The sequence below is a fragment of the Geospiza fortis genome, unplaced genomic scaffold (assembly GCF_000277835.1).
Source record: "Geospiza fortis unplaced genomic scaffold, GeoFor_1.0 scaffold452, whole genome shotgun sequence".
In the NCBI taxonomy this organism is placed as follows: Eukaryota; Metazoa; Chordata; class Aves; order Passeriformes; family Thraupidae; genus Geospiza; species Geospiza fortis.
Window position 1 is genome coordinate 2,642,700 of NW_005054369.1, and position 21,875 is coordinate 2,664,574.

At 42.8% G+C, this 21,875-nt stretch overlaps 1 protein-coding gene across 1 annotated transcript in view; it reads left to right on the forward strand.

Moving 5' to 3' along the window:
- Positions 1-21,875, forward strand: part of DOCK1 (dedicator of cytokinesis 1) — a 254,970-nt gene that overhangs the window by 226,337 nt on the left and 6,758 nt on the right. The window contains exons 47-51 of the mRNA XM_014308424.2: positions 1,579-1,716; positions 4,155-4,300; positions 7,920-8,118; positions 12,609-12,762; positions 17,040-17,185. Coding sequence (XP_014163899.1) covers positions 1,579-1,716; positions 4,155-4,300; positions 7,920-8,118; positions 12,609-12,762; positions 17,040-17,185 — 783 coding nt within the window. The remainder of the gene's footprint in view (positions 1-1,578; positions 1,717-4,154; positions 4,301-7,919; positions 8,119-12,608; positions 12,763-17,039; positions 17,186-21,875) is intronic.

Genomic DNA, 21,875 nt, shown 5'->3' on the forward strand with positions numbered 1-21,875 from the left:
TCCCTACAAATAATGTCATTTACTTTCTGTTCTTGATTTTCCAACCTGGAGGTGCCTGATCCCCAGGACAGGTTCTTCAGTGCATTCTCTACCCATAAAATTGTCTCATATGCTTCACCTTGGTAATTCCAGTTCTTTAAAAAAGAATCCATTTCCAATGTCAACAGTTCTTTCAAATAAATGAGCCAAGTGACCACTTATCCCTCCAAAACAAGAGGGTCACAGTGTGGCCTGGTAATTATGTAAATTCAGAAATTCATTGACTTATTGAGAGCAGGGAAAACTTTCTGGTTTCATGTTTAATTTTTGTCAAGTGCAAATCCATATGCTTATACACAGGAGCCACTACATAAAAAAAAAAGAAGTCATTATTCTTCACTTTGTAGTCTTTCAGGAGAAGCACCTCTGTCCATTTAAATGGTGCCAAATCTCAGGGAATCATCTTGATAAGATTCTCGAGTTTGTTCATCTGTAATTCATCTGTGTATTTATTATTCTCCTTACTAATAAAGCTGCTCCTTCTGATTGCTGCTCAGTCTTATTAGAAAAATCTGTTTTTAATCAGTATTATGATTTAATTATGAATTATTAAGAAGAAGCCTCTTAGCTTGATTGCTGCAGAGAATATCTGAGTTAGAATCAGAGCACTGTGTGGGCTGAAACGGACCTGGAAGAGGAAATATTTTTCCTGAGCTGGAGGTAGAAAACTCTAATGGTGTGTCTGGGTAGCTGTGGGAATGAAAATGTCTCTCTTAAAACATTTCCAAAGGTCAGCTACACCTCCACACTAGGAACTAATTATATAATCCTGTGCTGGCATGGATATTTTGTGACAGAAGCCTTGAAGATAAATGATTATTTTCAGTTACAAAAGAGAATTAATTTAATTTTTTCCCTCTTCTGTTTTCTTCCCAGAGAAAATAAAATATTTTTTCTAAGGAGAACTATATAGCATCTAAAACTGTATGTTTTATTAATAAATATTGCTCTGCAATATATATCTGTCCAAGGATGGAGCTCATTTGCAGCTTTAGAAAGAGCATTTATTAAAGAAAACATAAACTATTTTTGTCTTCAGGCTTTTATCCTCATGGAACTGGGAAAGGATTTGGTATTAATAACCTGGTGTGAGACTCATCATTCATCAGTTTGGTGTTTTAAAGTACAGAATCTGTGGGGGCTTGAGAATGGAATATCACAGGAGGGCTCGTGCTGTGGGATAAATCCAGCCCGGGATTTCTGGGCAGAATTAGGGCTGAATTAAATGTAAAGGACTTTGTGTAACAGAAAAAAAAGGGAAATCCTGGAGAAGAGGGGTTTAGATCCTGTCGTGCATCATATGCAAGGAATGATGATGATGATGATGGTCACTGTGATCATAATAATAATTCTTGTCATTTTTAATATTATTGTTATTATTGTTATGATTATTATTAGTGTTATAATTGCTATTACTGCTGCTCTTATTGCTAACATTGTTAGCACTGCACAAGCTCTTTCCGTGCTGTGGGAGCATTGCTCTGTCCCTTGGCTCAGGAGGAGCTGGGCAGGGTGGAGCAGCCAAATTCTGCTTTCCAGATCCCATTCCTGGCTGAAGGCATCCGGATCCATGGGGAGAAGGTGACAGAGGCCCTGAGGCCATTCCATGAGAGGATGGAGGCGTGTTTCAGGCAGCTGAAGGACAAGGTGGAAAAGCAGTACGGCGTCCGCGCCATCGTGAGTTCCCTCTCCGTTTCTGCTTTCCCCAGTATCAGGAATTCCCTTGAATTACAGCAGCTCTCTATTCCTGTGTGATGATTCCATTGATTTAACAGAGGGGTGTAGGTGCAGAGTTCCTGCTTGTTCTCGTCATCATCAAATTAGGGAATACTGAGCAGATGAGAGATGTTGAGGGAGCTTTGGTGCTTTCATTTCCCAGCACGGGAGCGATTTCTAAACTGCCCAAGTCTGTTCCTTGAAAGTCAAGATAATCCTTCAATTCTGAAGGATTTGGGTTACAAAAAAGAGTTTAAAAATGGGCACTTCCAGAGCTGAATGTCACCTTTCCCTAAGTGGGATTCCTTTAGGGAAGGGCTCCTCTATAGTAGTGTGTGGTTGTACCTACACCAAATGTAGGCAGGCAAGAAAAAGCTCCTACTTCATGGATTTAGAAGGACTGACATTCATGCTTTTCTCATTCCTGCAACATATTTCCAGTTGCTGCTTCATCCTTAAGGGGCAGCCAAGAATTTCATGGTGTTTCCAGTGGAGGTTTGTTCTGCTTTTCAGTGTTGAGTGTGAACGTCAGAACAAACAAAGCAAACAGCTTTTTAATTCAGGATCGAATTGTTAATTCAGTCAAAAATACATGGATTGGGTGCTGTTATGAGATCCTGTTTTGCTTGGAGCAAAGGAGGCTCAGGGGCCCTTGTGGCTCTGCACAGCTCCTGCCAGGAGGGCACAGCCGGGGGGGTCGGGCTCTGCTCCAGGGAACAGGGACAGGAGCAGAGGGAACGGCCTCAGGCTGGGCCAGGGCAGCTCAGGGTGGATTTTGGGAACAATTTCCTCATGGAAAGGGTGCTCAGGCCTTGGCAGGGGCTGCCCAGGGAGGGTTGGAGTGCCCATCCCAGTGGGTGTCCAAGGAATCAGTGGATTTGGAGTTGTGCTCTGGGCTGAGGACAAGGTGGGCACTGGGCACAGCTTGGACTCCATCTCAGACTTTTCCACCCTAAATAATTCTGGGATTCTGTCTGTAGCAATGACATCTTTTTTTAATGGGGACACAGATCTTACAGGGAACATTCCAGCCTTTGTGGTATCCTTTAAGTGATGTTCTGTTTGTGGTCCTTCAAATCCCATCTTATGAATTTATATATTCAGGGAAAAGTTCAAACAGTAATTTATTCCCAGGGAGAACAGAAGTAATTAACATTAATGATACCTGCATGTCAGTCACTTCAGTAATATCCATTTACATCATCAAGGAGATGACTGGAAAATGGTGTTATCTCTCTAATTTCACTCTACCCACCAGTCAGAATTTTCAGGATTGATGGAGTTTTATCTCTTCTGTCTTCCTTGTACAAGGCCAATTTACCAGTAGTTGACAGGGTGGAAAATATACCTGTAATTAAACAGCATGAGATTCTTATTTGTTGACTGGAAGAGTTCAATTATTTTATGCATATATCAGTTATTAATGACTAACAAAGCTTGGAGAAATATTCAGAACTCTGAAATTGTCTGAAACAAAACCAAAACTTTAATATATTTTCTTCTTAACCTGGTGTCACTCTGTAAATTGGCTCTCTTGATATTTTTGACATAAAGTTTCTCTTTATAGATTTTTACTTTGGGTTTTTGGGGTTTTTCTAATGAAGTCCATTTCATTGAAATATATTGACAGGGCAGTCACAACGATGGTAGAGATGGATTAAAAAATTATATGTAAAAAGTTTTGAAAAGGCAAGATGTAAAAAAGCATGGAAATACTATTGGAACAAAGGAATTCTTGGAACATACTTAAAATTATACATCTGCCTGTGAGGACCTAAATTTTTTTTTTTTTGAGAACCTATTTCTTTGTTGGTAACATGAGGTGTTGGTTGTTACTAATTCATTAATGCTACCAAACTCTACCTGGAAGAAAATCCATGGAACCTTCCCCTGTTCCCTTTGGCGTGTGGATATTTGTAGCCAAGAGAAAAGCAGAGGTGCAACTTCCCAAGGCTGTTTCTGAGATTCACATCCTCTGAACTTCAGAGAATGAAAAAACAATTCCTATCTCATTGCCTGCTCCTCTTGTTGGTCACAAGTGGAATGCATTGTGGAAAGTTGTTTACCTGAAGGGAATTGGTAATTGGATTCTGGTGTGAGTGTTTTGATTCACTGACCAGTTGAATCCAGGTGTGTGTCGGGACTGTGGTCTGACAGTCTGACATTCTGGGCAGTTGGGTTGAGTTGAGTTGAGTTTTTGAGATGAACTGACAGGTTCAGTTTAGATGTAATGCAATAGAGTGTAATATAATATGGAATAATATAGTATGATAAAGTAATTAATTACCCTTCTGATTTCAATGGAGTCAGATGCATCATTTCTCCCTTTTGTTGGGTTTGCCTGCTTTTTGCAATAGATTTTTTGGATCAAGCAGTAACCTGTGTCGTTTCCGCTGCAGCTGTCGGGGCTGGAGGAGCGGCGGGGCAGCCGGCCGCGCTCCATGGTGCGCTCCTTCACCATGCCCTCCTCATCCCGGCCCCTCTCCGTGGCCTCCGTGTCCTCCCTCTCCTCGGACAGCACTCCCTCCCGGCCCGGCTCCGACGGGTGAGTGGGGCTCCCAGCCAGGGATTGTCCCCAAAGCTCCCTGAGGTGGGGATCCCAGCCAGGGATTGACCCCAAAGCTCCCTGGGGTGGGTGAGTGGGGGATCCTCAGCCAGGGATTGTCCCCATAGCTCCCTGGGGTTTGAGGGTGGTCAGCATTCCCAGATCTCAGAGCTGGAAACAGCTGGGAGGTGTTCAGGAAAATCCAGGGAGACCCCAGAGCCTAAAGGGGCTCCAGGAGAGCTGGAGAGTGTCATAGCTGAGATGGAGCCAATACAAAGCAACACACTCCATTTTCAGAAGGCTTCAAACTGGTTTTATTCTAGCATGCATGCTTTTTATACATTCTTAGAAAACTCATCAATTTACACTTTACTCATTGGTCAGGAAAGACAAAGTGATCATTGGAACAGAGTTGCAGGTTTCTCTTATTTATCCTTCTTTCTTGGTTTCTATGTCAACGACCTTGGTAGGAAATGCTTTCAGGGGTAAACATGGATCAAACTTCTCTCTGGCTGACAGCAGTCACTGTTAAACCTCTCCCACAGGAGAGGGACTGGGGACAAGGGATGGAGGGACAGGACACAGGGAAGAATTTTTGGCTGTGAGGGTGAACAGGGGCTGGGATGGAATTCCCAGAGCAGCTGGGGCTGGCCCTGGATCCCTGGCAGTGCCCAAGGCCAGGCTGGACATTGGGGCTGGGAGCAACCTGGGACAGTGGGAGGTGTCCCTGCCCCTGGAATGGATAAGTTTTAAGTTCTCTTCCATCCCAAACCATTCCATGATTTTTTTAAGCGGCAGCCTAAAATTGGCTAAAAACCCCAACCTACAGAGACATTTCTCTCAAGGTCTCTTTTTCTCTAACCCAGATAAATACAATGTTCTTTTTTGCCCTCTAAGCATTCAAACACCCCCAAAAACCCCCAAAGAGGAGATCAGTTCCTCATTTTAGAGTATCACAGGTGTGTGAGTGCAGGAGGGATGCTCTGCAGGCCATGTGTGCAGCCAGCCCTGTCCCAGGAGCTCAGGGCAGGATTACCTGACTGCTCAATCACTGCTGCTCACTCCAGCTGCCAGAGGAAAAGCTGCTTATGGCAAGATTGTACTTCAAGACTTATCAAGATATTTCACATGAGAACTGGGAATTCTGTTGATAAGCCCTGTCTCACAGTCACATCCCTCAAAGAACAAAATAATCTGTTTGCTGTCTGGGCTTTCCATGCAGCCTCAGAAGTCCCTTCTCTGTCTTCCTCCCCTCAGGCACCCCTGTAATCCAGAAATGCAATATTTGACCAAGGCAGCAGGTTTTTTAAAGCCTTCTGAAGGGCTGCTGATTTACAGGGATGTGCTGGAAACTCCTGTGCACCTTCAGAGGGGAGTTATTACCTGGCTAGAGACTAAAGGCATCAAGTAAAATTAAATCCAGCACCTAAGGATGAACAGGATGCTTGCCTTGATTACAAAGAGTTTATTTAGTCATTGGGAAGAGCTGTGAACAGCTCAGCTCTCATTCCACTGCCCTCTGGAATGCTTTCACACATTGGTGTAAATGTGGGACAGCAGAGATCCTGAGTTTTGACTAATTCTGAACAAAGTTGTCTTGCTGGAACTTGGGCAGAACAACCATCCCAAGTAAGTGAGCAACTTTGTTCTATCTCAGAAGAAAAATAGAGATTCTTCCCTTGCCTCTTTCTGGTTTTCCCTTCAAAATCTTTAAATGCATTTTACTTTGTCATTGGGTATTATTTCCTTCAGGTTCCCCTCTCAGCTGTGTTGTGGTAGGTGTCACATGGCAGTTTTTGAGGATCTGAGTCTCCTCAGGATGTATTTTCACAAAGATCCCACAGTGCAGCTCAGCTCCTGCTCTGAGCCCAGGGCAATACAGGAAAAAAAAGAACAACTCCTGTCACTGAGAAGACCTGGAAATACCCCTCATTTATTTAATCAGGAGGAGGAGAAGAAAAATCATCAGATATGTATAATATAATGAAAGACCTCAAAAATTCAGGTGGCTGTGAAATCATGTGGGTGGTTTGGCACTGCTGGCCTGGCAGAAGTTTCTTCCTGTTCCTGCTGTAGTTGGTGGGGTTTATGGTCAGTTCTCCTCTTGTCTTTCCACGTCTCTTCATAAATTAAATTTGATAATAGAGATGAAGGTAAAAAACAACTAAACGTGAAGCTAAATGAGTGGTCTTATCAAATCACCCAGTTTCTATTTAATGCCATTTCCAGCTCCTGCTCTGGAGCTTTCAAACAGCAAAGACTCAAAGCAGACTTCGACACAGGACATGTTTTACAACTCCCAACTCTATGTATAAATAAAACTGACTTCAAAAAAGAGACTTGGATTTATTCCCTGCTTAGGATGGGACTTAGAAATACAAATGTGAGCACTTGCACTCGATGGTGGGAAGCAGGAGAATCCTGGGGTCCAGTGGGATTTCTCAGCTCTTGGAAGTCCCAAAGTGCTTCCAGTTGGAGCACAGTGTGCTGACCCATTTTACATTAATAATCCAAATAATTAATAGTCCTAAAACAGTGCTTGGAAGGGAAGCAATTAATCATTGTCTGAAGGATGGAAATTCCTCTTGTGAATCTGCAGTTGGCCTCGGAGGTGCTGGCACCACCCAGTCCAAAATACACAACTCAGGTTCCTAAAAAGTCCTGGTGTTGAGAGAGCTGGGCTCTGTCACTGGAGTTCTTTGTGGCCCTGGGCAAATTGCTGCCTTTCCTTTTCCCTTTCTCTAAAATGGGATGGATAAACTCACGGGTTTGTTCCCAACCCGTGGCATTCAGGATTTGGGAAGTGGCTCAGGGGCTGCTTTGAGCATCTTCCCATCAAAGGAGCTGATGTAGAGTGAAAACAACAATAAAAAATAACAATAATTTGGGATATTGCTGCTGGGTATTGCTGCTAATGGTGGGGATTAGGATAGTGTCAGTGCAAATTGTCTGAAATATGAATACTCTGGAATTTCACAGCAAAGACTGTGGCCTGTATCTGCATGCACCCCATGGCATGGGAAATGCTTTTCCAGGGATAAAAATGTCTTTCTTTGGGAAGTTTTGGTTTGATTTCGGTTTTGTCATGTGGTGGTTTGAGACAGTCTTAAAATCTGCCAGCGTGATTTTGTCTAGGTGTGATCTTAGTGGTGTTTTTAATTTATAATATAAAATAAATCATAAAATACTTTGTCTAGCCAAGAGTGCTCCATCCCTGGAAGTGTCCAAGGTTGGAGCACCCTGGGATGGTGGAAGGTGTCCCTGTCCATGGCAGGGGGTGGCACTGGAGTTTCCAAGTGCCGCAACACGGAGAGTGGCAGTGCTGAATGAAAAACCCATTTTTTATGTGAAATTCAGGAGTTTGTGCAGCCAGAAACCAATAAATTTACTGCAGAGCAGGGAAATCTGCAGCTCTGCTTCTCCAACAGTCCTGCAGTAATTTTTATTATAAGACAATTATGATTGTGTGAACTTCTGCCCCCTCCTTCTCCCTCTAATGAGTTTTCCTGGATTAGCAAAGCCTCATTAACTCGGGTGAGACTTTGGGAAATATGTAAATAAAAGTTAGTTGTTTTGAAAACAGCATTTTATTGATCTGAGCAACAACATTTTTCCTTAGGTTCGTGCTGGAGCCCCTCCTGCCAAAAAAGATGCATTCTAGGTCGCAAGATAAATTGGACAAGGATGACCTAGATAAAGATAAAAAGGAAAAGAAGAAGGAGAAGAGGAACAGCAAGCATCAAGAGATATTTGATAAAGAATTTAAATCTACTGATATTTCTCTGCAGCAGGCTGAAGCAGTCATCCTTTCAGAAACGGTAACTTTATTAGCAAGGAAAGCTTTATCTAATTCTGAGCCATGTTCTCTCTCTTTTGAAATCAAAATGTTGATTTTTACCATTTAGTTCCTTTGTAGGCCAGAAATAACTCTGAGGGGATACACCACAGTGTTAATATACATGCTAATGAATCAAAAATACAGATTTGATTTACAGTGGGGAAAAGATCCTCTGAAAATCTTCACCCAAAGCTCTGGGTGACTGTTTGATAAAGGAGCAGATGGCACAGCATAGCTGAAATAAATGCTGCCATCCCAGCAGCCTTTGGAACTGCTGCTTCCCAGTAGGTTGGGATGGATTTGCCCACATTTCACTGCAGGACAGTGTTTGGTGGGACATTCCAAGGTCATTCTGTCAGCAGCTGTGTGTCCTTGAAGGGCTGTTTGGAGCAGAAAATCCTGAGCGGTTCCTGTGTGTAAGGATATTAAAACCAGGGCATATCTCCCTTAAACCCTCTCTTCTTGGCTTAGATTTAATTCACTGGAACTGTCCTCAAGGCTTAGGTAACCCGAGAAGTTGGAGCTGGGAAATTGAAAGCAGGGATGTCTAAAGCTGGAGCAGGGAGAGTGTGAACTGACTGTGACCTCCAAATCTCTGCCTGGACACCTGTTTGGAGGCCAAGAGTTTAAAATTGCCTCCCAGAAATAAATGGAATGTTCTGTTCAAGATCTGCACAAGTACTTGTAGAGGCAGCTTTGCACTCAGCAGAGTCTGTTGGTGCTGTGTCATTGACATTGGATTTTGAAACTTTCTCTCTCACCTGTGATAACTGGATCCTTTAATTCTTTCTGTTTGGTGTTTATAGGAAGATATTTATATGTTCAGCCACACTTCCTCTGTTTTCTGGATTTTACCCTTCTTATCCACTCAAAGATAAGTTAATCCCTCACACGTCTTGGGACAGCCTGAAAAATCAGTTCTTGTGTTTGATGTGTCCAGTCAGAAACACCAATAAAATCCCATCTGAGGGTCTCAGGCTTTTCACCTTTGAAACCAATGAGTTTTTCCATTGACTTCAGTAAATTTTGCATGAGCCTTGGTTTGGTTAAATGGAGATTCCTCCTGCACAGATTTCCACGTCTCATGATTTTGCTGCCATGCATTTCTCTTTGCACCTTGCAGCAGTTGTGTTTTGACTGATTGAGGACTGGGATCACCATGGCAGGACTTCCACTGGCATCTCCCAGATCCCAAATGGACCAGCAGAGCTCCTGGAGTGTCACAGAAGAAGGAAATTGTATTTCAGGGCAGCTGAGTCAGCTGGAGCAGTTGGGAGGGATCCAAGGATGCTGAGGAGCTGGCTGGTGTCACTGCGAGGTCACTTCAGCTCTCGGAGGTCTTGGACATTGGAAAAGTTTATGACAGAAAAAAATGCAAATTCTGCCTGGAAAGGAGGGCAAAATAATCTCTCAGGGCATATTCCCATTTGGCATCTGAGGAACAAAAATCAGCAAAGCCCAACTTGGTTTGACTCACGTTCTTCCAATCTTCCCAGTCAGGAGCTTCCAGTGGCTGACTGGTGTGAGCAATATTCCCCTGCTTATGGAGAGGGAGGGAAATGAAATGTCAGAGCTGGTTACTTACAGTTATTTTAAGCTTCTTCAAGTCCACAGATCAATAATATGAAAAGGAGTTTGCTGTTGAGAGAAAAACTCTCCCTTTTCAGCCTCTGCAGAAGCCTTGATGAGCTCCAAGACGACTGAGTCAATTTGGAGCGTTTGGTGGGAGTGGGGTTCATTTTTAGGTGAAGCAGAAGAAACTCTTTTGAGATCAGTTTACACGAGTGCTTGCCCAATTCCCACTGCTGTCGTCTGGAATTTTGAACAGATAAAATCAAGGATGAGTTTAAAGATAAAATTTGTCTTAAATTTTTTGCGTGCTGGAGGCATCCCCTGTTAATGATGTGAAGGGAAATTTGGTAGGAATTCAGCTTTCCCTGTGTTCAACATTCATGTACTAGTTCCCCTTTTAAGCTGAAATTACTCCCAGAGCACTTCTACCACCGTGCTGTATGAAGAAGAAGTCATTTTGCTTTTTCCTGCATTAAGAACTTGGAAGAAGAAAGTTTGCTGGATTAAAAGTGGTGAAGGAAAAAAAATAAGGATTGGGTTTTTTTTAAAAAGAGAAGTTGGGAGTACAGATTTGTCTAGAAATGGAAATTAAACTTTAAAAAGTTTCTAAAGTGACATTTTAGTAATTAATACTTTAAGTTACGAAGTTTTTTATTACAGATACTGGATTCATTGTGCTAAGAATTTTACAGCTCATTGTGCTGTCACTCATTCAATTAAAACATTTCAGTTATTTGGTGAATTTTTTTAACAGGTTCTTAGTTCTGACTTCTGAAATATTTGGGGATTTTACAACAAAAGACAAATTTCCAGAGAAAATCATGTGAGAGAAATGCCAGTGGCCATCCCCATCTCTGCAGAGCTCCTGCTGCTCTTCCCAATAATGATGTTGTGTAAAGAAATGAGGGTTTCCAGTCTTCTGTGGGCTCTTCTTTTTTCCAATCAAATGAATCACCATGCAAGAGCATGGGGAAATTCTGAAACTGCAGAATTATTTCATGGAGCTTTTAGGTTTGCATGGAAAAGGAGCATTCAGAGTCTGATTAATTGAGTGATTTAAATACTCTTCCCCAAATTTCTCTGCGCTCACCATGAATTTATTGACTGATCAAACCCCAGGCCTTAATTACATAAAACAACAAAGATGAATCAAGCACTTGAGTATGTGAAGATATCAGTAATATCTTCATCATTTCCAACAGATCTATTATCTTCTTTTAAGTATCACATCAACTTCTTCAACATAAATTGTCCTTGTTTACTTTGATCCCAGGAGCTGAGAGCAAAGCCAGCTCTGAGGCCAGGTAGTTAGCAGAGCCCTGGGAGGCTGCAGTTGGAAATCAGAAGAACAGGCTTTGTTTTATTGATTTGGTGGTGTCTAACATCACTCACCATTGATCTGCCCTTGGCTAGACCAGGAAAAATTAGCAATGGCTTCATTATGGATAGGTGGCCTCCCAAGAGCTCATATTCCTCAGCAGATCCGTGATTTGTGTGGAGCTTTCAGAGGAGGCCCAAGTTGTCAATCACAGGAGAAGTTGACATTGATTTCACATTTATTTATTTCAGTAATTACAGAGTGGGTTAACTTGGGGACCTGCCTCCAGTTGGTTTTTCTCTTGATTCTGGCATGTTTCCTTCACCAATTAACGTGTTTTCCTTAGTTGCTTTTTTGTAGTTATCCGCCCCTGAAAAAGTGGTTGCTTAGCTTATCCATTCTACTAAAAATATGCTTGAAAGGATGTGGCAAGCAGAAACCTTTGTAATCTCTAGAATTTTATTTTTAGCATCAAAACAATTTCTTAGAGGTCACCCTGAGGTCTTGATGAACTTTCCAAAAAAAGGTCCATACTTTTTGGTCATTCATTTGTTGTAGAAGGCTCTCACAGGCACAATCTTTGATGCAAAGCCTTTTAGGGTTTGTTTTCTAAAAAGAAAATTTCAGATTTCTCCTTCCCAACGTACTTCATAGAAATCCAAACATTGGGAAATGACAAAATCCTTTGAAAAAGCCTGGATTGCTCCTGGCACTTTCTGTTTTGTCCCACTGCAGCACCTTGGAGTAATTCCCCTTTTAACTTCAGGCTGCTGCTCCATTTTCTGGGATCTGTTTGAAATAAAAGCTTCATTTTTTCCACTATGATTCCGTTAATATGGGGATGGTGAATGGGGAAATCAGTAGAGCTCAGAATTAAACTCAATAAAAAGAATCACCTTAACTAAAGCGTGAGTTGCCCATCAGATTACAAATATCTTTTGCGGGTTCCTGATGGAAAATTTGACTGGATTATGAAGCAGCCAGAGGGGAAAAAAAAAAGAGATATTTCAATTAATTAAATAGAAGTACAGTCAGGAGCCACCAAGAAGGTGTTTCTGGACAGATGATGTCTTCATCAAAAGAGAGTTTGATGAAGGGTGGGTTAACTTGGGGACCTGCCTCTAGTTGGTTTTTCTCTTGATTCTGGCATGTTTCCTTCACCAATTAATGTGTTTTCCTTAGTTGCTTTTTTATAATCTGCCCCTGAAAAAGCGTTTGCTTTGCTTATCTGTTTTGCTGGAAATACCCTTGAAAGGATGTGGGAAGCAGAAACGTGGTTAAATGGTTAAAGAGGTAAATTTTAACAGGAAAGTAGATCTGTGTGAGAAAAAATAAAGCTTATGAGTGCTGTGTAATGTGCTGTGAGACTCTAAAGTTCTTCAGGTGTTACTAAACAAGTGCTTGGGGAATTAGCTCAGCAAACCAGACCAGGCTGGGAGAAGAGAGGACCCTGGAGCTGGGAGTCAGCAATATTGGCTGTTAGTGCTGCTGTCACCCTGTATGGCATCAAACCATGGCAGTTCCATCTCTGACACTTATTTCTCTGCTTTCCTTCCCCCCTCCCTGGTTCTGTCCCCCAGATCAGCCCCCTGAGGCCGCAGAGACCCAAGAGCCAGGTGCTGAACGTCATGTCCAGTGAGCGGCGATTCTCCGTGTCCCCAGCATCACCCAGCTCCCAGCTGAGCCCACCCCCCATCACCCCTCGGACCAAACTCGCCTTCAGCATCCAGCCCAGTAAGTCTTCTCTCTGAAATAAACTCCTTTTAGTGTGGAAATGCATGTCCTGAGCATTTCTTCACACCCTGGTTTGAGTTTCGCCATCACCAGGGTATTTCTTGCGCCAGGTATTGATGCTTCAGGTTTGGCTTTTCTATGTTTCACATTCTGTGCTGCTTTAGTGTGTGGGGCTGGGCTCACATCAGGGGATGCTGAGCTCTGTGCACAGAGCAGGGAGACAAAACAATTCCTGCTTCAGCTGGGCACCAAGGACAAATGACCCAAATCTCAGCCCCAAGAGCACAAACACCGTGGGCTGGAGAGAGAAAAACAAGCAGGGTGGGACTGCAGGGGCTAAAGCTGGAATGGGACAATGAACTGCAAGGTGCAAATGGAGCAGAACTGATCCCAGGGACAGAGCCCGTGCCCGGCCGTGCATTTTGGGGCCATTTTGGTTCATCTTGGGTGCAGCCCTGGCTGGGCTCTTGTGCTGCCCAAGGTGCATCCATGCAGGAGATGCTTTGACCAAATCCCTGCTTTATTCTTTAGCTCTGTCCAGCCTCTGCTCTAGGGCAGCCTGAACAAGGCATCAGTATTACTTAATCTCTTACCTTTGCCAGCAAAAATTAATTCAGTATTTTACAAAAGCAAGCAGAATCATTGCACTGAAACAGTTTCTTTTCAAGTCATCATTAACAATTAATTAGGTGTAGAGTAACAGTCAAAAATTCATGTTGTACTTGATACCATATTGAGTGTTTTGGAGCATAAAGGCTTTAAAAGCAGTATTTTTTTGTAATTGTACATTAAAAAAACTTCTCTTTGATATGTTGTGAGTACAAACCAGAAGGGAAAATAAAGGTCAGGCTTTTTGAAGTAGTTTTTGTTTGACATTGACATCTATCACTCAGCTTTTCTGTAAAGTATCATCTGTTTGCTTCAGTCTGCAGCAAACCCTATTGCAGAACTGGGTGTAATCCAACACCTATTTCTTTCCCAGTGCTCTTTCCCAAAACCTGTTATTCAGAGTTTGCAGCTGCCAGCGTGTGACAAAAAAGCAAAAAAATTATCTTTTTTATACATGTCCCCAAATCCAACTCCAGTGGCCAAGAGTTCAGTGTTAGTAAGGAGGAGAAGAGATGATCAGTCTTCAGAAAAAACATCCTTTCCATCAAGGTCACTGCTTTATTTACTGGCTCTGGTACTTCAAAATTTTTCTCTTAAACAGTCAGACACACAAAGCAAATATTTTGATTACAATGAACTTGTAACTCTCACCTTCCTTTACAATTTTATATCCAGAAACTAAAAACTAAAAATGCTAAAAACAGGGAATACAGAGAACTAGGGGATATATACTTCTGCAAAAGATATTTTAATTGAATTTTTTGATCATATGTAAATTTTATTAACACTTAATTTGATTTCTCTTTTTTAAAAGTATCTGAAGTTAGCAGGTATCTCTGAGAATGTTTTTATGGTAGAGATTGGTGGGCGTTACATAAAATAGGATCAGCTTATTGCACCAGTCTAGAATCATTTCAGGAATTACAGTGATAATTTTTTTAGGAATTCCAAGGATAAAGAAGTTCCTTCAGAGCCCAAATTGGCTAAAAGCAGTTATTGGGTTGCTAAGCAATCCTGGCTGCCTGTTAGCTGGCACTTGAGGAGAAGGGAGTGGAAAATGTGATCATTAGGGTAAGATGGAAAAAGGATCCCTTAGCTGATCCTTTGCCAGCTCCAGGATCTTCCCAATGTCCAGCAAAGAACAAAATTCAGAGCACATTAATCTGATGAACCACCTTGAATAATGAATTTCACTGAATAATGGGAGCACACCAGAAATTTTGGGGTAATTATTTTAGTGACCATCTTAGAGGGGTTTAGTTCAGCCGAGGAAATCAACAGATCTGCAGCAAATAGATTTTCTTGGGACAACACTGAGAATTCCTGGTTTTGTTCAATACCTGCTGCAGGGGAGATGTTCCCTGGATTTCACTGAATTCTGGGAAAGATCAAATCATTGTTTCTCTGGATATAATCTTGCTGTTCCACCAAACAGTTGCCAGATAAATCCAACACGTTGCTCGTGTATTTCATGAGCTCTTCCCGTGGGTGGAAATGCTGTGCCCACACTTGCAGGGATTTATTTATTTGGATCCTTCATCAGGATGAGGTTGGGAAGGTGCCACGGACAGGCTGCAGGAAATTCCAGCTGCAGCAGGAGCTGGGGGATGTAGGGAAAGGGGGAGAAGCAGAGCAGGACACAACTGCATGGACAGTTGGGTTCCATCCAGGTTCTTCAAGCAGAGTTGCCTCCAAACCTGGTTTCCTCTCCAGCTCTGCTGAAAACATTCCTCAGATGTTTCCTGAAAACTCTCCTTTCCATGGGTCTTCCAAGGATCTGTTAAAAGAAACAAAGGATTTGGGTTATTCCTAACAAAATGGGTCTCACCATCCTCTTGGGAGCACCTTGGCTTAGGTGAAGTCAGAAGTTTTATCATGGAAGAAGTGAAATCTTGTTGTTTGAAAAAATATCATACAGAATGCAAAGCTGAAGTGTTCAGGGGGGTTAAATTTACTTTATTTTTGGGAAATTGTGTGTTATTCCACTCGGTTTCCCAAGGAATGTCTACAAAGAGGCCTAAAAATGTGGGCTGTTTCTAGTAAATATGAAAGGTTTCTCTTTCTGAAGCAGCATTCAAGGTTTTGCTAAAGCTCTAACTAAACACACAAAAGAAAATGCCATTTCCCAAATGTTTCTCTGTATTATCTTAAACTGCATGGAAAAACCAACCAAAAATTCAGATATCGATATATGTAGCTAAGATATAGATGTTTAGTAGTGGGGGAGATGTGCAGGATCTGTGCCAAGGAGTTTTTTTGTAACATTAAAGATCTCAGATTCATGAGTTCTTTAGAATGGAGGGAGAATTCATCCAGAATGGACAGGGAAGTTCATTCCCAGCATCAGTCTTTAGTCACAAATGCACAATGTGGTTTTCCAGCTGCAGTTCAGTTCCATGAAGAAGGAGATTCTCATGGAGATGCAGAAAGGAAACTCTTAGGAAGGTCTGGGGAATGGAGAAATCATCTCTGTAGAAAGGGAAGGATGAAAAACAGGAGCAATGGAAAAAGCTATGAGAAATTCAGGTCCCTGTGGACAAACAACATTTTCAGCCTGTTGGAGAGGCAGCCACTGAAAATGTGGAGTCCCAGGATGGAAAATAATCTTTTTTTTCCATGTAGTCAAGAGTTCAGGTGGAAGGATGAGGAATAAAATTACAGTTTTCAGTGACAAATCAATAGAGCCACCTTAGAGTTAAATTGTGTTGTGAGATGCCATTTTAGAGAACAATAAAATCACACTTTTAATAAAATATTGATATGAGCTTTGCAATAAAAACATCTGCATAAATAAGTCCTCTCTTGTTTCACAAATCACCCCAGTAAAATAAAATAGAAATCACCTTTTTTTTTCCCCTAAATAAAATTCCCCTATTTATAAACAAATCATTTCAGTTTCTTATCTCGTAGAGATCGCAGTGGGTTTTATTAAAATGACTGAATTAAAATGACTGTATTAAAATGACTGAATTAGCCTGAAATACACCGTGGGGGGATTTCTCCCCAAAAACCTATGTATCACTCAGGCCTCAATAAACTTTATTGTCCCTCAGGCTATTTGCCTCTCCAGAACATACCTGGGAGGATTTATCTGCTAAGAAAAGGGAATTTTCTCCCCAGCACACAGGAATAATAAATGTTTGGTACTTTCTCGTGCATGATTTTATTTACTCAACAGCTAATGGCTGCTCATTTGTTATAGTTACCTGGAGCCTGAAAGTTTTGGAGAGAGGTGTACTTAATTCCAGGCTTTCACTTGTGCATTTTATTAACAGGGAATTTTGATTTTACTGGGAGAAAGTCAATAAAACTTAGCCAGATTATATTTTCTTTGTGCACTTTGCAAAACTTTGTGTTTTAATGTACAAGGCGAGCTTGAAGGTGGGGAAATGATATTTTCTAAGCTATGAATATTTTGGTGGGAAACATGAAACAAAAATTATGTTTTATTAAAAACAGGGAGTTGTTCAGGTATTTTGAGGGCATTTTAAAGTGAGTCCAAGGCCAAGTTGGACAGGGCTTGGAGCAGGTGGAGGGTGCTAGTGGAAGGTGATAATGGAAGTCCATCACCCATGAGTGGATGATCCATGAGGTCCCTCCCAGCCCAAACCATTGTGGAATTTGGGATCCAGCTGCTGGCAGGGTTAACCCAGTGTTGTTTTTTGCAGATCTGGAGCTGAATGGGATGTCCAGCTCCGACATCCCCGACGTTCCCCCTCCTCTGCCCCTCAAAGGAAGCACGGCCGACTACGGGAACCTCATGGAGAGCCAGGACTTGATCAGCCCCACCACGTCCCCCCCTGCCCACCAACGGGTGAGTGCCACAGAATGATCCCTTCTGCAGTTCTTGTCCTACACAATGATCCCTTCTGCAGTTCTTGTCCCACAGAGTGATCTCTTCTGCAGTTCTTGTTCCCACAGTGTGATCTCTTCTGCAGTTCTTGTCCCACAGTGTGATCCCTTCTGCAGTTCCTTGTCCCACAGAATGATCCCTTCTGCAGTTCCTTGTTCCCACAGAATGATCCCTTCTGCAGTTCCTCATTCCCAGAGAATGATCCCTTCTGCAGTTCTTGTTCCCTGAGCCATCCCAGGGGAGCTGGGATCCTGCTCCTGCATCCATCAGCTGATCCACAGGGCTCTGCAGTGCCAGGAGGGTGAGGGAACAGCAGAACCTGAAGGAAAGCTGTGTTCATTCTGGGCAATTCCAAGTTAGATGTTGTCAGGTTTGTTGGGCAGGGAGCTTTAACCAGCAGGAGCAGCAAATTGGATTTAAAGCCTTTCAGTCCTGTGTCAGGAAAGGAAATAAAACATGAACCTGCCACCTTCCCTTCCTGGAGCTCTGCTCTGCCAACGTTCAGTCACCACTCATTTATTTCCTTGAGGCAAACTCGTGTCCCCTTTGAGGCAAGCAGCTCAGAAACTCTTCATCACCAACAGGGTTTGCAGCTTTCTGAGGAAAATTCGCTTTTTCAGCTTTGTTTCCTGTAGCTGAAAGCTTTTAAAAATAATGTGGTCCTTTTCTTTAAAGCAGTACTTTTGAGAAATGCCTTTTATTTTCTCTATGGGCAAAAAAAAAATACATTTAATGGGGTGTGGAGGGTTGATCCTGGCTGGTGCCCCCCAAAGATGCTCCATCACTCCCCTCCTCAGCTGGGCAGGCAGAGAAAATCCAATGAAAGTCTCATGGGTTGAGATAAGGACAGGGAGAGATCACCCACCCCTTGCCCTCAAAACAGGCTAGACTTTGGGAAATCAATTCAATTTATTACCAATCAAATCAGAGTAAGGCAGTGAGACCCCACGAGGTCACAAGTCTTCTTTGACTCTGAAATGCTGAATTTTGACTGAGCTGTTCAGTGGGAAACTTCCCAGCAGAAGGGATCCCTTTTTGTTTGCAGAGGTGTCATCCAGGATTCCTCTGAAGTTCAGCATTCCAGTGAAATTCTGTGGAGTAATTTGCTTTCTGCATTTCATGGTGGCAGAAATGCAGAAATATCAGCAGAGGAGGAGTCAGGCAGGAGTTTGGTTTGGTCCTGGGAATAGTTGTGATTAACACAGATTGTCCCAGTGCACGAGTCCAGCTTTTCCATGGTTGAAATTGTGCCTTTGTTGTTGCAGGAATTGACTTCTTTTGAATTGTTTTACCATTTCAGGCTGAATGGTAAAATAAAAACACAGGTATAGAAGTAACTTCAGGAGTGAGAATATAGATATTCAAAACACCATGTTTTACTCTTTATTTGCATATGCTGGAAAATTCTGTATTCCAATCCTCTCTTCCATAGTTGTTCCCCATGGCTGGATCATTTTAGTCAATATTTTCCCTTTCCCTCTCATTTCCATCAAACTTTACTGCACTTCTAACCTTATAACCCATTTCCCCAGCATCTCTCTCAGGGGCCAGCTCTCATTTGTCCTGAACACAGCCCTCTAAGTGGAAAATTACAGAATGTACAGCAGGGCTGCCAGGAGGTTTGTGTGAGGAATCCATCCCCAGGAAGGAAGCTGAGAAATTCACATTAGGATTCACTTTTCTGCAACTCCTTCCTGCATAAACTCCAGAGTACTAAATTCATTTTGTGTGATGTACTGTAAGGTTTAGGCTGTGGTAGTAGCTCAGGATTGCTAAGATGAGTTCAGATTTTAGCTAAAAAGTATTAAACAGTGCTAAGAAATAAAATCCTGGCAGCCAGGGTTTTTTTTTCCTGACTGGTGAGGCTTTTGGAAGGGGTTTCCACTCTGGGGATGGATGTTTTTAGTTACTGTATGACTCCCAAATGCCATGGGGGTGTGGTTTTGGGAGCCCACACCTGGAGATAACTCAGCCTGATTTGCTCTGTGACCTTGTGCAGCTCCTGTACCTGCCACAAGCAGCATTTCCACATCATTAAATGGGAGCTCAGAAATATGGTACCAATATGCTCCCGTGGTTTTTTGCAAAGTTTTATTCAGCTCTTAATATTTTCGCTCTTCCCAGTCTTGATTGCTCAGGCTCCTCTCATTTTTTTTGCTACATTTTGTCTCTGTAGGAACAGAGCCCATTTTTTAACATCTGGTGTTGAAGGGCATCAGGATTTAATAGCTCAGAAATGCAATCAGATACAAGCTACATCTTCTTATCTAACTGCCCACAATTTTCTCCAGCATCTGTGTTTTTATAAGCTTTCCAAGACCATGGAATGTGGTTTCAAAGCCTGGCAGAAGGATCTAAAGCAGCTCTGTCCCAGAGCCACCTGTCCTGTGCAGGGCCAGGAGTGGCACTCGCTGATCCTTGTGTGTCCCCTCCACCTCAGCAGATTCTGTGATTCTCTATGAGCTTTAGAATTGATTTTGGAGAAGGTTTCTAATCTTATAACAATCACTCTGTGCCTTTATTTCATCGGGCTGCTAGGAAGGAAGCTTTTAAAGAACATCAAGAAAATGAGTAGTGCTGGACATGAAAGATCAGATGGGTAAATTCTCATTGCTGCCGTGATTAAATCCCACTCCACAGTTTTAATGACTTATGTTTCATGGGTCAAATAGCTCCATAATTCATAACTGGATAATTCTCTGCCTGGTAAACTGATCATCTTTTAAATTACACTGCCGTTGTATCAGTGAAGAAAAATCAGTAAAACCTATTAGAGATAAGATTATCTGAGTAGCTTTTAAACTGGAAATATCTCCTTGTGTGAGGAATGATTGTGTTTTTCACTCTGGTTGTCTTGCAGTGGGTTATGAAAGGCAGGAAAAGTGCTGTAGTGAACTAAAAGCAGGCAGCCAGAAAGGGATCAGATGCTCCAAGTCAAACTGCAGGCAGTAATGTCATTTTTGAGACAGCAATCTCAGACATTCAGAGTCCAGTGTTACCTTGGTCTACCCAAAGTCTTTAATCCAGGTGATCACCTCATTAGCATTTCCTGATTGTCCCTTACTCCTTGTTAACTCTGAGACCTTTGTAGATATTTTCTTGCTCCCTGCGATTTGTTCTGCTAAAAATGTCCTTAATAATATATGGGAACATAAAAAAAAAAAAAAAGAGAAATCTATGACTCCTGCAAGGATTATTATTACATCAAGGGATTCCTTTAGGCACTTATCATTCTTTATGGGCTCATCCTCACCCTTGCATACAAATCAACCTCCTGCTTAGTATTCAGAGCAGGGAGGGAGCTCAAAGAAAATAGATAAAGGAGCACTTGGGTTGCTAATATTGGCTATAACACTTGCAAAGCATGGGGTAATGGTTGGGATGGGAACATCTCCATCAATCCAGCCCAGGTGGAACGTGGGGATGGCTGAAGCCTGCGAGGAGCAGAACAGCCTTGGCCTGACTCTGCTGTTTGGGGATTATTCTGCTTGCTCATTGGGATAAAACTGGATGATATATTCACATCTAGCACACAGAAGGCACAACCCAGGGGGATTTTTCATGTGTTGCAATGCAGGTGCTGCAGTGCTGGAAATTCTCTCTTGTAGCAGCTGCAGTGAGCAAAAACTGACCTGAAAGGCTTCAGCAAATGTGTTGTCCTCATGTGGACAGGGAGAGAGAGGCTGGAAATGCAGCTGGAACCATGGAGGAGCAGGGAATTGGGGAGCACAACTTGAGGGGTTGCAGTAGCAGCCTACAGCTCCTGTCTGATCTCTGCAGGCTCTGAGCAGGGACAGGAGCCAGGGGTGGCTGGAGCTCTGTCAGGGCAGGTTTAGGTTGGATTTCAGGGAAAGGTTCATCCCCAGAGGGTGCTGGCACTGCCCAGGCTCCCCGGGGAATGGGCACAGCCCTGAGGCTGCCAGAGCTCCAGGAGCCTTTGGACAATGTGCCCAGCAGAAAAAAACAAATTAAAATACAGGGCTTATTTGCTATCTGATCATTATTTTTGCCTGCTGGGGATGGGAAACCTTGCAAGGCTTTCCTCCTGTGCCAGTCCCTCACTCTTCAGTGGGTTAAGATGTTGCTGAGCATCATCTTAAGGTGCTAAGAGCTGCTCCTCTCCAGGTGAGCACCCCCAGGTGTCCCAGCCTGGCTCAGAGCAGAGGAGCCCCTTTGATCTGCCCTGCGATTCTGACCTGGAGCAATTCCCTGTTTCCCATTTTGAGGCATTTCTGCTGTTCCCTGTGAGGGGCTGGAGGTGGGAACACACATCTCTGCAGGAGAACTTTCCAGCTCCTGTCCCTGATCCCAGGGCACTCCAGCAAGGGCAGGTAATGGCTGTGCCACAGAGTCAAATGAGTCTCTAATAGATGATGGATGAACCAGGGGCTAAACAGTCATTTCCCATCAGTTACCTGCTGGATTTTGCACAGAACTTTGCTCCCTGGGTCAAACAGCCAATTAGCTTAAACTGTCTGTAATTTGGCTGCCATTAGTGGAGTTGGGCTGTTCTCCCTGCTGGAGAGTTACTCTGCCAGAGCCTCACACTCAAATGTTATTTTTCATGGCAGATATGAAATAACCACGTTGTTGTCAGGCACCTCAGCTCCGTGCTGAAGGAACAACTCAGTGTCTGAAACATTTTCACAGT